Source organism: Dendropsophus ebraccatus, chromosome 3 (assembly GCF_027789765.1).
Source record: "Dendropsophus ebraccatus isolate aDenEbr1 chromosome 3, aDenEbr1.pat, whole genome shotgun sequence".
NCBI classification, from domain to species: domain Eukaryota; kingdom Metazoa; phylum Chordata; class Amphibia; order Anura; family Hylidae; genus Dendropsophus; species Dendropsophus ebraccatus.
In genome coordinates, this window is record NC_091456.1 from 117,176,512 (window position 1) to 117,193,249 (window position 16,738).

The window sequence follows — 16,738 nt, forward strand, 5'->3', positions numbered from 1 at the left end:
GTTCGATCTGAGGCTTCGGACACCCAGGAATCAAGGAAGAAGTATTTCTTTCCTTCTGAACGGATTTCCCCTTTACTAAAAGCAGTCAGAACTGCGTTAAGTATTGAGGAAAAGGAGGAGGAGATCTCGGCCGCAGACCAATTTGCCAATTAAGGCAAAGAAGAAATTAGGTTTTCCCATTCATAAAACCATAAAAGAACTAATTTCGGATGAATGGAAAAAACCCGAGAAGAGGATGTCAGTTCCCTCAGATATCAGGCGACGTCTTCCCTTTGATTCTGAGGAAACTGAGGAATGGGAGGTCCCTCTGGTGGACGCCTAGGTGGCGAAAGTCTCAAAAAAGACTATTATTTCATTTGAGGACTCCACACAACTTCGCGATCCTATGCATCGAAAAGCAGAGAGCTTATTGAAAAAGTCATGGGAGACAGTGACTTTTTCAATCAAAAACAATATAGCCGCTACCTGTGTGGCCAGAGCATCGCATGTCTGGGTCAATCAATTAGAAGAACATCTGAGGACTAATACCTCAAGAGATAAAATTATTGACTCCCTTCCTCTCCTAAAAGATGCCATTGGTTTCTTAGCAGATGCCTCAGCCGAGGCTATACGGGTCGCTGCCAAATACGGAGCCCTAATTAACTCGGCCCGAAGGGCCTTGTGGCTGAAAGATTGGAAGGGAGATAATATCTCCAAATCCAAACTTTGTGGATTACCCTTTGAGGGTAAATATGTTTTTGGGTCAGCCTTGGATAAGCTTCTAGAAAAATCATCCGACAAGAAAAAGGCTCTCCCAGAGGAGAAAACCCAAAAGAAACAGGAGCAGACTCAACGTCCTAAATATCAGGACAAATATAAAGGGAAATCAAAAAGAGGCCGTTGGAGCTATTCCAAAGGGGGCAAGAATTCTAATATTTTTTTAAAGCCCCGTGATGGAAAGGACAAACAATGACATAGCTCCAGTCGGGGGGAGATTGTCCAAGTTTTGGGAGTCTTGGACAGAGATCACAAAAAATCAATGGATTATAGATGTAATCCGAGAAGGATACAGGATAGAATTTATCCAATCTCCTCCCGAAAAGTTCAGAATCTCCCAACAATCCTCTCTATCCCTTCAGTTGGAACTTATTCAAAGTGTGAAGAACTTGATAAGCTCCAATGTAGTGATCCCGGTCCCAGTGAAGCAACTAGGGAGGGGACACTACTCGGATCTATTTTTAGTTCCCAAGCCCAATGGGACCTACAGAATCATCATCAACCTAAAACCTGTAAACAAATATGTGAGATACAGAAGGTTCAAGATGGAGTCAATAAAGAGTACAACTCCACTAATCCCAACAGGCGCCATGATGGCGTTAATCGACTTAAGAGACGCGTATTACCATGTCCCGATACATCCATCCTCCCAAAAATACCTAAGGTTTGCCATCAAGATGGACGGGAGGGTACAACACTTTCAGTTCTGTGCCCTTCCTTTCGGGATCTCGTCAGCTCCACGCATATTCACCTACATCATGAGCGAGGTCATTTCCTATCTACATCTGCAGGGTATCAACGTATTGCCTACCTAGACGATCTTCTTCTAGTGGCAAACTCTTCACGGAAGCTTCTAGAGGATCTATCTCTTACCAGGAACCTCCTTCTCTCGCTGGGATGACAGGGAAGCCATGTCAATTCTGGGGTCAATGACCGCATGCATTCCAGCAGTACCATGGTGCCAGGCACACTCCAGACCTCTGCAGTTCCAAATTCTCTCATCTTGGAACAAACAGAAGTGGGGACTAGACAAGATAATGAAGATTCCGTTATCAGTCCGTCAGTCTCTGAACTGGTGGTTAGACCCAGTCAATCTGAGGAAAGGTGTTCATTGGAACCCAGTTCCAAAGAAGATTCTTACCACAGACGCAAGCATGTCAGGTTGGGGTGCGAAGGTGGACTCTTTTCTATACCAGGGCACTTGGTCTCAGGAAACAGCCGGAAGATCATCCAACTACAGGGAACTCCTTGCGGTATGGATGTCTTTGCAACAGGCCAAAGATACCTTGCAGAGATCTCATCTTCATGTCCTCTCGGACAATATAACAGTGGTTGCGCACCTAAGACACCAAGGGAGTGCGAAACAAAACTCCCTCCGATATATCTCGGACAAGATATTCTGGTGGGCGGAAGAGAACCTCCTCTCAATTACAGCTACTCATCTCCGGGGAATAGAAAATTCCCAGGCAGATTATTTGAGCAGGCATGTCCTATTGCTGGGGGAATGGAGCCTAAAGGATTCAGTCTTCAAAATGATTACGGAGGAGTGGGGCTTACTACAGGTGGACCTCTTTGCGAACCACAGGAACAAGAAGACAAAGAACCTCTTCTCCCTTCAACCAATTGGGAAACCATTAGGAATAGACGCATTAGCTCACCCCTGGACATTCAACCTGGCCTATGGGTTCCCACCTAAGGTACTACAAAAGATCCTAAAGGAAGAGGTGACAGTAGTATTAATAGTCCCATTCTGGCCCAAAAGAGCCTGGTTTGGGATACTGAAGAAGATGGCCCTGGAACCTCCTCTGCTTCTGCCGTCAGACCCGGACCTTCTACATCAGGGTCTACTTCTCCACCCAGGACTTGCGAATCTAAAACTTTCAGCATGGATCCTGAACGGGAGATGCTTAGAAGCAAGGGGCTTTCAGATACAGTAATTTCTACCATCCAGAATAGCAGGAAACCAGTGACCTCAAAAATCTATTTGAAGATTTGGAAAGTCTTTAATTCCTGGTGCCCAACTAAACCGCCCTTTCCTGCTGATCCCAACATCCCGCTTATTCTGGATTTTCTTCAGGCAGGCCTAAACAAAGGCTTAAAACCAGCCACCCGCAAGGTGCAGATTTCTGCTCTATCGGCAATCTATGATTCCAACATTGCTGACAACAGATGGGTGAAAAGGTTTATGAGAAGTGCAGTCAGACAGAATCCTCCTATAAAAAATTTACTTCCCCCCTGGGACTTAAACATTGTACTTGAAGGTCTGACTCAATGTCCATTCGAGCCATTATCAGAGTGTGACCTAAAATTTCTATCATACAAGGTCGCTTTTCTTGTAGCAATTGTGTCAGCAAGACGAGTGGGAGAGATGCAGGCATTTACTATTAGAGAACCCTATTGCCTGATCCAGGAAGACAGAGTTATCTTAAAAACAGATCCAAATTTCTTACCAAAGGTAGTGACGTCTTTTCACAGATCTCAAGACGTTGTTCTTCCCTCCTTTTGTTCTTCACCAAAAACTGACCTGGAACAAAAGTTCCATTCCCTTGATGTAAGAAGAGCAGTCCTACATTACCTCAAAGTATGTGAACCTTGGAGTAAAGATCAATCATTTTTTATTCAGTTCCAAGGGAAAAACAAGGGCAAAAAGGTGTCAAAGAGCGTGTTAGCCCACTGGATAAAAAACGCTATAATTGAAGCCTATAGTCTTCAGAATTTACCATCCCCATTGCTGATCAAAGCCCATTCCACCAGGGCTATAGCAACAACATGGGCAGAGAAGGCATGTGCATCTATCGAACAGATATGCAGAGCAGCCACCTGGTCTACTCCACATACCTTCACAAGACACTACCAGCTACAGCTACAACGCAACCTTGCGTTTGGTAGGAAAGTTCTACAAGCTGTGGTCCCTCCCTAAGGTAATTTGTTGGTATTACTCCTGTGGTGCCGTCGTGAAGGTGAGGAGAGAAAGACGTATTAGTCTTACCGGTAAGACGGTTTCTCCGAAACCTTCACGACGGCACCAACATCCCCCCCTGTATTGTATGTTGTATTAATGTACGATACTCACGTGGTGCTAAGACTTGGTTATAATGCACTGGTATCTAGGGGAAGGGGAGGGGCTTTTAACCTCTCGCTGTGTGCTTTTCCTGTCCCTAGGGCAAGAGTTAACTCTTGTGGTGCCGTCATGAAGGTTTCAGAGAAACCGTCTTACCGGTAAGACTAATACGTCTTTTTGACAGTATATTTATTTGCACAATGATGGATTCGTTTAAATTAAATAACTGAACAACGAAACTGATTTTATTACAACGAAAATGTGTTTTATTAATTAAACATTAATTAGTACTGGAAGCTCCATTAAGCCGTTAATTCATATTGCCGGCAATAGAGCATTCTGTACTAATCATCACTTTACTTTAATGAAAACATCAAAGTTTCTTCTAATTATGTTATCACAATAGCATTATTAGAAGAAACATTTAGAATTATATGTGCGCTCAGCTGATTGGCTGATCGGCTGAGCGCACATATAATTAGCGGGTCCGCAGCACAGTCACTTCATTGTGCTGCGGACCAGCGAAGAGACAACATCGGGGTGAGTATACAGATCTCCCCACCCCCTCCCCTGCACTGCACCCCTCCCAGCAAGGAAGGGGTGTCACTTAACCCCTTCCTTACTGGGATGGGTGCAGTCTGACATCAGTCTGGCCCCCAAGGGGTTAAGGGGGATGTAATACATCCTCCCTTAACCCCTTGGTGGCCAGACTGTAAGCAGCGATCTGTAAAGATCCTGCATACTGTAAGGTGCACAACACCGCTCACAATGATGGGTGTTGTGCTCCTGTTTGTGTGTTTTTTGTGTGTTTCTCCCTTTTTGTTTTTCAGATATCGGTATCCTGTGGATTACGTCGGATTACGTGGACTACGTCGATGACCAGCGTTTGTTTGGTGTTGTTTGGCGTCAAAATTGGCGCTCCTGGACCAGGCGGCAGCAGGCTGGTAAGATTTAGGCTGGGGAGGGCCTAAAACATAGGCCCTCCCCAGCCTAAATCTTACCAGCCTGCTGCTGCCCCAGTCCAGGAGCGCCAATTTTTACGCTCCGGGACCACTGGCATCCGGCTCTTCCCAGTATTCCTGGTGGCATTGGGTACTGGGGTAATAATCGGGGGTTAGTGTTAGCCATTTTATACCGGCTAACACTAGGCCCCGACTTAGTAATGGATTCCGTCTATTAGACGGCTTCCACTACTAAGTCTATAAAGTGAAGAAATAAAGACAACACACAAGTGAAAATTTTTTTTTATTCAAATAAAAACACCCCCACACCCCTCATTGACCATTTTATAAAAAAAAAACACCAAACAACCGCTGGTCATCAACATAGTCCACTGAATCCGACATAATTAACAGGATACCAATATCTGAAAAACAAAAAGGGAGAAACACACAAAAAACACACAAACAGGAGCACAACACCCATCATTGTGAGCGGTGTTGTGCACCTTACAGTATGCAGCATCTTTACAGATCGCTGCTTACAGTCTGGCCCCCAAGGGGTTAAGGGAGGATGTATTGCATCCCCCTTAATCCCTTGGGAGCCAGACTGATGTCAGACTGCACCCATCCCAGCAAGGAAGGGGTTAAGTGACCTCCCTTCCTTACTGGGATGGGTGCAGTGCAGGGGAGGGGGTGAGGAGATCTGTATACTCACCCCGATGTTGTCTCTTCGCTGGTCCGCAGCACAATGAAGTCACTGTACTGCGGACCGGCTCTTTATATGTGCGCTCAGCCGATCAGCCAATCAGCTGAGCGCACATATAATTCAAAGTGTTTCTTTTAATAATGCTATTGTGATAACATAATTAGAAGAAACATTTGATGTTTTCATTAAAGTAAAGTGATGATTAGTACAGAATGCTCTATTGCCGGCAATATGAATTAACGGCTTAATGGAGCTTCCTGTACTAATTAATATTTAATTAATAAAACACATTTTCGTTGTAATAAAATCAGTTTTGTTGTTTAATTATTTAATTTAAACAAATCCATCATTGTGCAGTTAAATATACTGTCAAAAAATAAATATATATATAAATATACATTTATTTGTATATATACAGTATCTATTTTAACAGTATATTTAATTGCACAATGATGGATTTGTTAGAATTAAATTATTGAACAACGAAAGGGACTTTATTACAAAGAAAATGTGTTTTATTAATTTAATATATTAACTATTAGAGGCATCGGCATTCGGCATTATTGGCGGCTATTTTTGAAGTACTCCGTACGGACCGCCTGTCAATCCACGGCCGTGAATTTGCACAGTTCCAGCCGCAAACAATGGTCTTGTTAATTTTTTACGGGTCCGTTTGCGATAGGGCCGTAGGTTCATACATAGTGTGCACTGTGCAGCCGTATATCGTATACTTTCCAGCGTACGCATTAACCGGAAAAATCCGGCCGATGATTTACCGCCCGCAATACAGCTGCACAGATACATAGTGTGAACCTAGCCTAAGGCTAGATTCACACTACGTAAAAATACTGCCGTTGTTGCCATCGGCAACAGGGGCAGAACTATGTACGGTGTGGTACACTGCCTTTGCTGCTATGGGATCCCGGCCGGAGAGTATACACATGGTATACGCTCCGGCCAGGATCCCATACGGCGCCGCAAAGAACATGTCAGTTTTCTGCCGCCGCAATTCAGTGAATTGGGGACGAATCCTCTGGTGCACTCCCGTCTGCTTCTCCCAGTCCTAACTCGCTGACAACCGATCAGCCAATCACTGCGATGTCCTGCTGCAGCCATTGATTGTCAGTATTTGCAGTCTTTAGGCCATGTTCAGACAACGTATGTTTAGCATAAACTATGGCCGTTGTTGCAATTTGCAACAAAGGCCGTGATTTATGCTAAACATACGTTGTATTTGAATGAATGGAATCCCAGCCGGAGTGTATACACATAGTATATGCTCCAGCCGGGATTTCATACGGCCGCATGAAAAACTGACATTTTAGTTTTCTGCATCCGCTATTCATTGAATAGAGGCCGCACAGAACATGTCAGTTCACTTAATGGAGTGTGCGGCTCCTTGCTCCGGCCACACTCTCCATTGTGTGCAACAGTGAATTGGCATGCGGGCGCACACGGGTGTGCGTGCACCCCAATTTAACCGAGATGAAGTTCACCCGGCCGGGATATTCTGGTGAAAGGGTTATTCTGGTGAAAAATATTTTTTTCAAATTAACTGGTGTCAAATTAAAAATCTCCAGTCTTCCAGTACTTATCAGCTGGTGTATGTCCTGCAGGAAGTGGTGTATTCTCTCCAGTCTGACACAGTGCTCTCTGCTGCCACCTCTGTCTATGTCAGGAACTGTCCAGAGCAGGAGAGGTTTTCTATGGGGATTTGCTGCTGTTCTGAGACAGTTCTGGACAGTCTCACTGTGTCAGATTGGAGAGAATACACCAAGTAAAGTAATTTACTGATCTGTAACTTCTGACATCAGATTTAAAATTTTTTTTTTTTTTTTTTACCGGATAACCCCTTTAACGCTTTAATGACCATTGATATGCCATTCATGAAGGTCCTTTAAAGTCTTATTCTAGCCCAACAGCTTGTGGTGAGGCTAGAATAAACTGTCATGGGTCTCCTCTGCTGGAGATTGTAATAGAAGAGCAGACTAGATGGTCATTTTCTCCTTCATCTTCTAAGGCTGTGTTCACACATTACATTTTTCATATGTTTTTGCAGCAATATTCTTGGAATTTCATTTAGGTTTCTACATACATAATCCTGTTTTACCGCAACTGCATAAATCAGCAACAACTGTATAAGTGACTGGCAGTGCACTAGCATTGCTGCTCACATACACAGCTCTATGCAAAGTCGCTGTATTAACATGAAAGGTTTGCCGCTGATTATGTCTGTGTATGTCGGGTGGGCCCCAAGAATGAATTTCCCCGTGGGCCAAGGTACCCCAGTCCAACACTGCCTGCACCTGTGAGTGGACAAGAAAACATGTTACATCAGAAAGTTAACCCATACGTCTTCTTCAGCCGTGCATAGAAAATAATGAATGCTTTAGTAACACCTAGTGAAGTAAACACTAACTACAGTGAATACCTCATCCCCACCTGTGTGAACCCAAGGGAGTTATCTTACTCAGGTGCAAAAAGACTTAGTGGCCCATACTGGGTCACTACACATAGAAAGATAAAAATTGTAGATAAAAAATGAATGTTATATATTCTACTGATGTATAATCTACTGATAATGGTGTGTTTACACAAAGAGATTAACTAACAGATTATCTGAAAGATTTCGAAAGCCAAAGCCAGGCACCACTGTTGTAGCTACCATGGAGGCAAACCACGCAGCTGCTATAGGCCCGTTCAACAGGGGATACCGCCCTACCATCACCACCACCAACAGAATGTGATACTACGTATGGTACGACTTACACCAGCGCAGCAGTGCATCACCTACCCCCCCCCCCAACCCCGGAGAGCTACTGACCGGCCCCATATGTAAGAGGCTGGGAAGGGAGCGTGTGTACCCGGGCTGAGCAGTGCGGGAGGATATACCGGGTGTGTACCAGGGCGGAATAGGAGGAAGATATACCAGTATGTGCCCCCTGCTGTCTTCCTGCACCAGTTACTCCCAGTTGCCCCAGTCACCCCCAGCTGCCCCTCTGTCCCAGTCACAACCAGCTGTCTTCCTACACCAGTCACCTCCAGCTGCCTTCCTGCTCTAGTCACCCCCAACTTGCCCCAGTTACCCCAGCTGCCCTTTGCCCTAGTAACCCTCAGCTGCCGCCCGGGCCCCAGCCACCCCCAGCTGCGCCACCCCCAGCTGCGCCACTTCTGAATGCACCCCCCACCCCCACCCCCCGTGCCCCTGCTCCAGTTGGCCCCTTTTCTTTGTGATGCGATGCCAGAGGTTGTACGGGACAGGGCTCATACAGGATTCATGGGGCCCCATGCAGTTTATTGCTATGGGGCCCCATGAATCCTAGCTACACCCCTGCTAAGAACAGACTTCAAACAGAGCACAGGTCATAAGGGTTAGACTGAGATTTCTCTTCTTTTTAAATCCATTCCTGGCTTTGGCTTCAAAAATCTGTCTGATAATGTCAGATAATCTCTCCGTGTAAACACAACATAAAGGTCCTTTTACACACACAGATATCTGACCATTTTAACAGATTTTTTTTAATCAAAGCTAGAAAAGGATTTGAAAGAAGGATAGATCCCATTCTTTATTTTATGATCTGTTCTTTGTTTATAGTCTGTTCCTGACTTTGGCTTAAAAAATCTGTCAGATCAATTGGTCATATATCTGTGATTGTAAAAGGACCATGAGGCATTATTCACACGTCCTGTAATCTACGGATCCATATTTCCGTACTTAAGTTATTGCATATTGATGTCTAATGGGCTATTCACACGATCAGTAGATTAAAAGAATGCAAACCAATCCTGAAAAGGCATTTCCTGGTGCGGACCCAGATTTTTTTGCGGATTCTTTATAGAAATCAATGGGATCCGATTTTTTATGGATTGTAAATGAATTGTATTTTGCGTCCGTATTTCTGTAAAAACATAAGGATGAGTCATTAGTCACATGAAAGGCTATGTTTCTATAAACAGGATTTAAGGGAAAAAAGGATACACTTGTAATGTCATTTTTATCGGATTGTACAATTGGATAGCAAGAGGACATGAAAAAAAATACTGAATACCTGCTTAACCCCTTAAGGACCGGGATAATTTTCGTTTTTGCGTTTTCGTTTTTTCCTCCTTGTGTATATAAGGCCATAGCAGTTGCATTTTTACACCTACGGACCCACATGAGCCCTTATTTTTTGCGTCACTATGCAATGACAGGCTGAATTTTTGCATAAAATATGTGCAGTGAAATAATAAAAAAAAAAAAAAACGTGATTCTTTTTCTTTGGAGGGGCTTCGTTTTTACGCCGTGTGTCCTATGGAAAAACTGATATGTTCCTCAAGTCGGTACGATTAAAACGATATGTAACATCCATAACTTTTATAATTATTGATGGCTCGTAAAAAAATTAAACCTTTTACAGAAAATAAACGTTCCTTAAAATCGCTCTATTCCCATGCTTATAGCGTATTTATCCTTTGGTCTATGGGGCTTTGTGAGGTGTAATTTTTTTGCAGCATGATCTGTACTTTCTATCGGTTCAATTTTTCTGGATTTGATGCGACCAAAAATGCGCAATTTTGCACTTTGGAATTTTTTTTTGCTTACGCTGTTTATCGCAAGGGATCATGAATTGAATTAATATTTCGGGCGATTCCACACACAGCAATACCAAACATGTTTGTTTATTTATTTTTTATTTTTATTTATAAAATGGGAAAAGGGGGGTGATTTGGACATAAATTAGGGGAGGGGGTTATTTATTAATAAAAACACTTTATTTTGTTTTCACTAACAGTAATTAGAAGCCCCCTGGGGGACTTCTATATACACAGCACTGATCTCCCATTGAGATCAATGCTGTGTATATAACAGAGCACCGAACCATCAGATCGGTGCTCTATTACAATGGTCTGCTGCAGACCATCTACATAGATTGCAGAGTCGGGATTAGCGTCATTCCGACGCTGAGCCCCGGCTGGCTCATTACAACGGATCTCCCCTCCGTGATCGCATTGCGGGGGGAGATCCCCCACTAGACACCAGGGACAGGGGCACAGTCACTATTCAAATGCAGCTGTCAGCTTTGACAGCTGCATTTGAATAGTTAATTAGCCGCCCGCGGTGATCGGCCGTGGCGGCTAAGACCTGCGGTCCCTGGCTGCACATCGCAACCAGGGACCGCGGGCTGCAGAGAGGGCTCACGTCGGGAGGCCTCTCTGATCCCGCTTAACGGCCGCATGACGAGTATACCCATCATGCGTCGTTAAGGGGTTAAGGCTCTGTTCACACGGAGCAAAACTGGTGGAATCCCACCAGCCTCTGTGTCATAATGAGTCAATGAGAGGTTCGCGTGCCTCGTCTCTCCACGCTGAAGAATAGACATGTTTATTCTTCAGCACAGAGAGAGGAGGCGCGCGAGCTCGGAATTCCGCCAGTTTTGCTCCGTGTGAATGGAGCCTAAGGGCCCTATTCCAGCAGACGATTATCGTTCAGATTATCGTTAAATCGTTTGAATCTAAACGATAATCGGTTGAAATGCAGTTAACGATTAACGACCGAAAGAGAAATCGTTGATCGCTTTATAAGACCTGGACCTATTTTTATTGTTGCTCGTTCGCAACACATTCGCAAATCGTTCGTATTGAATAAAGGCCCTATTCCACCGGACGATTATTGTTCAGATTATCGTTAAATCGTTCAAATCTAAACGATAATCGTTTGTTTGAATAGCAGTTAACGATTAACGACCGAAAGAGAAAACGTTGATCGCTTTATAAGACCTGGACCTATTTTTATCGTTGCTCATTCGCAAAACGTTCGCAAATCGTTCGCATTGAATAAGACATCGTTTGGGTGTTCGCAGTAGATACGAACGCAATAGCGAAGAAATAGCGAAGAAAAAACGATTGCAAATTGCAATGAGTGAACGTTTTTAGGTCTTTCACAAAACCGGTCGTTTGAGATCGTAAATCGTTAACGAATATGCGATAATCGTCTGGTGGAATAGGGCCCTAAGGCCTAAATCTTGTGCTTGTTGAGAAAAAAGAGGCTGAATGAATGGATCCATGAAATAAATAATTATTGCCTTCTCTGTGCATAGATGACCGTGACTTGCTGTGTTTAGTCTTTTTTTCAACACCCCCCCCCCCCACCACCACTGCTAAATAAATTAACATCGCTACAGCCTATGCCCTAGGCTGCAGCGACGTTAATTTATGAACATGGATAATACAGACACAGAAGATGCATCTGTCACCAGTGGCTGGTCCCAGTTGTCAGTGATAACTGGGGACCCACCGCAACTGTCAGCACGTGCTCCCATACTGGCAGTTAATACTGGCAATCGGCACGATCACAGCATCTATAGGGCTCCAGACAGAGAATTCTCCCTCTACAATGTGATCGCAGAGCCCTGATGGTAGCCTAAGGCTTCTAGTTTCCTGGCTACGGATCACAGCAGGGAAGGAAGAGAGGGGAGGCCGGCACAGAAACCCTTATGGTGTGTGACTGTAAGCTCTGCCCCCCTCCCTTCTCTCCCCTACGATTGTTACAGGCTTCTAACAGCGACTGGACAGAGGAGAGGGGGGCAGAGCAAGGGACTTCAGCTTAAGGGATCATTATGATCCCATAAGCTGAAGTCCTAAAATGACCAGGGCATTGAGGCGTCAATGCCCATTGGTTGTGAAAGGGTTAAAGAGTCTAAACACATGCTTTATTTCTCATCCACTGTTCATTTGGATTTTGAAAGTTCTAATGATAGTGACACTTTAAATCCAAGCTACACATGTGATATACTAAGTTGCAATTACATTTGCACTGATTTTTCTCTTTTTACAGAAGCTGCCTGGAAGCACGTGACCCATACTGCGCATGGGATCCAGAAAACCGCCTCTGTGTATTTATTTCTCTTAGATCCAGGTATGAATAAAATGAATATACATATATTGATTAAAAAATATGTGCTCTGCATATGGTACAAAATAACATGAAAATGACAAACCTGTCAAAGTTATAGCTATGCATGTAATTTATGGTGTTTTAAGCATCTAACTCCAATGCCTCTAATAGTTAAGGCTGTTACACTGACATACAACAAAAAAAACAAGAAAACATCTCTGCTAAGTCAAAATCTTAAAGTGTACCTGTCGGTTATAAAGAAAACTTTTGACATATCAAAAGAGACATGTCAAAAGTTTTGATCGGTCCAGATCTGAGTGTTTAGATCCAATTAGGAGATAGAGTGGGGGAAAAGACGCCCTGAGCAAGTCCACTCTCTGCTCTGAATTTAAAAAAGTCGGACTTATAAAGGGCTCCAATGGAGCCTGACTTCTTTCTTTTTTTTTAAACTCAGAGCTGAGAGAGGGCACCTCCGATCCCCTAGAGGATGTTTACATTTTTACATTACATTACTAAAACTGATCATTGCTATAGTATAGCATTAACCATTGTTATCTGCAATCATTGCATGGAGCCTGGCATCTGTGATCTGATTAGGGGACTACCTCCGGCAGTCAGTTAGAATGATCGGAACCCCTGCATTACACTGATCACATTGGTGCCATAGGCCCTCCGTGATGCCATCAGCGCCCATTTTAATGGCCATCAGCGCCCATTTTAATGGCTGCTAAGGGGGTGGGGCCTTACGCTGATGGCATCACGGAGGGGCCGGGCCTACTGCATGGATGTAAGCGAAGTGACACAGTGGTCGTGAAGCCCCGCCCAGGTGGCACAATTCAACAACAATAAAAAGCATTTTTCACTGGACCAATTTATTATAAAGCAAGGTATGAAAACGGCAGAATTTAGGCTTTACAGCTGTGTAGAAATGTCCTCATACAGAAAGTGGGTAAAAGTATCCCTTTAAGTGACAGGCCCCCATGACGTACCAGTATGTCATGGGTCCTTAAGGGGTTAAAGGGGTAAAGTGCTGGGTAATCTGTTGGTGCTGTATAAATAAAAATCAATATTAATATTATTATCCAGCACTACAAAAACATGAATGCTTTCTTCCAGAGAGAGCATCAGTCTTGCCCCCAGTTTAAGTGGAGTTTTGTAACTCAGTTACATTGAAGTGAATGGAGTTTAACAGCAAACCACACTTGAACTGGGGCAAGAGTGATGCTGTCTCTAGAAGAAAGTGGCCATGTTTTTCTAGCACTGGATAATCCCTTTAATTAACTTTATGTGGAAAATTTTCAATAAATTGTAGAAAAACAACAAAAATACATATATCTTACAAACCATCACAAACAAACACAGAGGTTTCTTCCAGGGTATACAAAACTTAAAGCATAACTGTCATATTTTTTTTAATTGCAGAAATCAGTAGTATAAGCGATTTTAAGAAACTCTGTAATAGGTTTTATCAGCCGAAAAAGCCTCCTTCTGTACTCAAAAAGCAATCTCCCAGCCTCCCCCCCTGACTTCTTATCTGTGCATTATGAGGCAAACACGTCTTCATTACAGAGAAGCCAGTGAAGACTGGTTCTGCTCTCCCATTCTATCCTTATGGAGGGGGGAGGGGCTGGGGGAGATGAGGGAGCAGGAAGAGGTGACATGAAGGTCAGCTCTTTGTAGACTGTTTGGGCACCTAAAACGCTGGATTCTGGAGTCAAAAAGATCAGTGCTTATCTATGAACTTACTGAGAGAAGATTGCAGGGTGTTGTGCTGTGCAGGACTGCTCCGTGCTCAGTCACTCCTAACAGCCCCTCCCCTCTCCATAGCCACATAATGGACACAGAAATCCTGCTTCTTCTGCAGTGAGGGGGGAGGCTGGGAGATTGCTTTTTCAGTCCATAAGGAAACTCTTTTGGTTTATAAAACCTATTACAGAGTTTCTTAAAATCGCTTGAACTGTTGATATTTAATGTTTTCAAAAAATGGCCCTGAAATTACAGTTACGCTTTAAATCCAACTCCTCCATATGTTTAAAATAGTTCATTTTATGTATCCACTACAAGATTGACAGAGGTACCTGTTTTTTCCATTCCTGAGGGATAACTACCCTAGCGGCAACCAAAAGATGTCACAAAAGGCCCTTCTTTATGGAGGAGAACAGTTAATAAGACCCTTTCAGGAAAGGATCTCCTTTCCTCATATCCACTCATACACTAAAAAGACATTCTGTAAAAAATATCTGCAGTGAAGAGCATTTCCATCAAACATAAAGCAGAGTACTACTTTCTGCTTCACAGCGCCAACATGTCTCTGAAACCAAGGGGAAAATAAAATGTAATAAGGCATCTGTACCAACAATACAACAATCTATAATTTCTCTTTTGCAGTAGTACACTGCTGAAAAAAAAGGGAACAACAAAATATAACTCCAAGTCAATCGTACTTCTAAGAAATCAACCTATCCAGTTATGAAGCAAAAGGGATTGTGAATCAATTTCTCCTGTTTGAATACTGTGTCGAATACTACACTATTCAAAATACTCGTTTTCAATCGAGGACCCGACCACATCCGCAGAAAAAATTTGATGCTCCTCCCACCTTCCCTGGTGCCTTTTTTGGACCAATAACTATGCAGGAGGGGTGTGAGAGGCCATAGGAGCATGCTGGCATCGCGAGAACAGCGTCAGCATTCATTGGAGGTCACATGAGTAAGCCAGCCAGAGTATAAAAACCTGGGACTCCCTGCTTGTCGTCAGATGCCATCTTGGACCTAGAGAGGGAGAGTGTGTGTGTAGCAGGAAGCAGTGGCGTCGCTAGGCAGTTTTATTCGGGGCTCATGCCCCGAATAAAATGCCTGCTGCCCCGGATCTCTTCTGCCCCGCTCTTGCGAGCCAGATGTGGCTCTTTTGATGGCCGCATCTGGCTCGCAGATTGCAGCTGCTGCTGTCCTCCTTACCTACTGGCCGCCCGCAGCGCCCGGACACGCTCCTCCATCCAATCAGCGGAAACCGGGAGTGTGCGGCCGCTGCGGTGGGCCGTGGTGCACGCATCCAATTAACGCGTGCGCCACGGCCCACCGCGGCGGCCCCACGCTCCCGCTCTGAGCTGATTGAGTTGTAGGAGCACCTCCGGCCGCTACGGTAGGTGAGGCGGACAGCAGCAGCCGCGATCTAGAAGGAGGTGAGCAGGCACGGGGGGAGAGAAACGGGCGAGAAGCACAGGGGGAAAGAAGCAAGGGGGGAGAGAAACGGGAGAAAAGCATGGGGGAGAGAAAGAGGGGAGAAAAGCATGGGGGACAGAAAGAGGGGAGAAAAGCATGGGGGAGAGAAACGGGAGAAAGTAACAGAGGAGAGAAACAGGGGAGAAAAGCATGGGGGAGAGAAACAGGAGAAAAGCATGGAGGAGAGAAACAGGGGAGAAAGCATGGAGGAGAGAAACAGGGGAGAAAGTAACAGAGGAGAGAAATGGAGGAGAGAAACAGGAGAGATAACCATGGGGAGAGAAACAGGGGAGAAAAGCATGGGGGAGAGAAACAGGGGAGATAAGCATGGAGGAGAGAAACAGGGGAGAAAGCATGGGGGAGAGAAACAGGGGAGAAAGCATGGGGGAGAGAAACAGGGGAGAAAAGCATGGAGGAGAGAAACAGGGGAGAAAGCATGGGGGAGACAAACAGGGGAGAAAAGCATGGGGGAGAGAAACAGGGGAGAAAGTAACAGAGGAGAGAAATGGAGGAGAGAAACAGGAGAGATAACCATGGGGAGAGAAAGAGGGGAGAAAAGCATGGGGGAGAGAAAGAGGGGAGAAAAGCATGGGGGAGAGAAAGAGGGGAGAAAAGCATGGGGGAGAGAAAGAGGGGAGAAAAGCATGGGGGAGAGAAAGAGGGGAGAAAAGCATGGGGGAGAGAAAGAGGGGAGAAAAGCATGGGGGAGAGAAAGAGGGGAGAAAAACATGGGGGAGAGAAAGAGGGGAGAAAAGCATGGGGGAGAGTAAGAGGGGAGAGAAAGGGGAGAAAAGCATGGGGGAGAGAAACACGGGAGAAAAGCATGGGGGAGAGAAAGAGGGGAGAAAAGCATGGGGGAGAGAAAGAGGGGAGAAAAGCATGGAGGAGAGAAACAGGGGAGAAAGCATGGGGGAGAGAAACAGGGGAGAAAAGCATGGGGGAGAGAAATGGGGGAGAGAAACGGGAGAAAAGCATGGAGGAGAAAAACATGGGGGAGAGAAACAGGGGAGAAAAGCATGGGGGAGAGAAACAGGGGAGAAAGTAACAGAGGAGAGAAATGGGGGAGAGAAACAGGAGAGATAACCATGGGGGAGAGAAAGAGGGGAGAAAAGCATGGGGGAGAGAAAGAGGGGAGAAAAGCATGGGGGAGAGAAAGAGGGGAGAAAGCATGGGGGA

General features: G+C 44.7%; 1 protein-coding gene across 6 annotated transcripts in view; it reads left to right on the forward strand.

The window, feature by feature from the left end:
* Positions 1-16,738, forward strand: part of SEMA6B (semaphorin 6B) — a 683,939-nt gene that overhangs the window by 590,234 nt on the left and 76,967 nt on the right. For all 6 annotated transcript variants that reach the window (XM_069964532.1, XM_069964533.1, XM_069964531.1 and 3 more), the window contains one exon: positions 12,282-12,362. In XM_069964532.1, the coding sequence (XP_069820633.1) occupies positions 12,282-12,362 (81 nt within the window). The remainder of the gene's footprint in view (positions 1-12,281; positions 12,363-16,738) is intronic.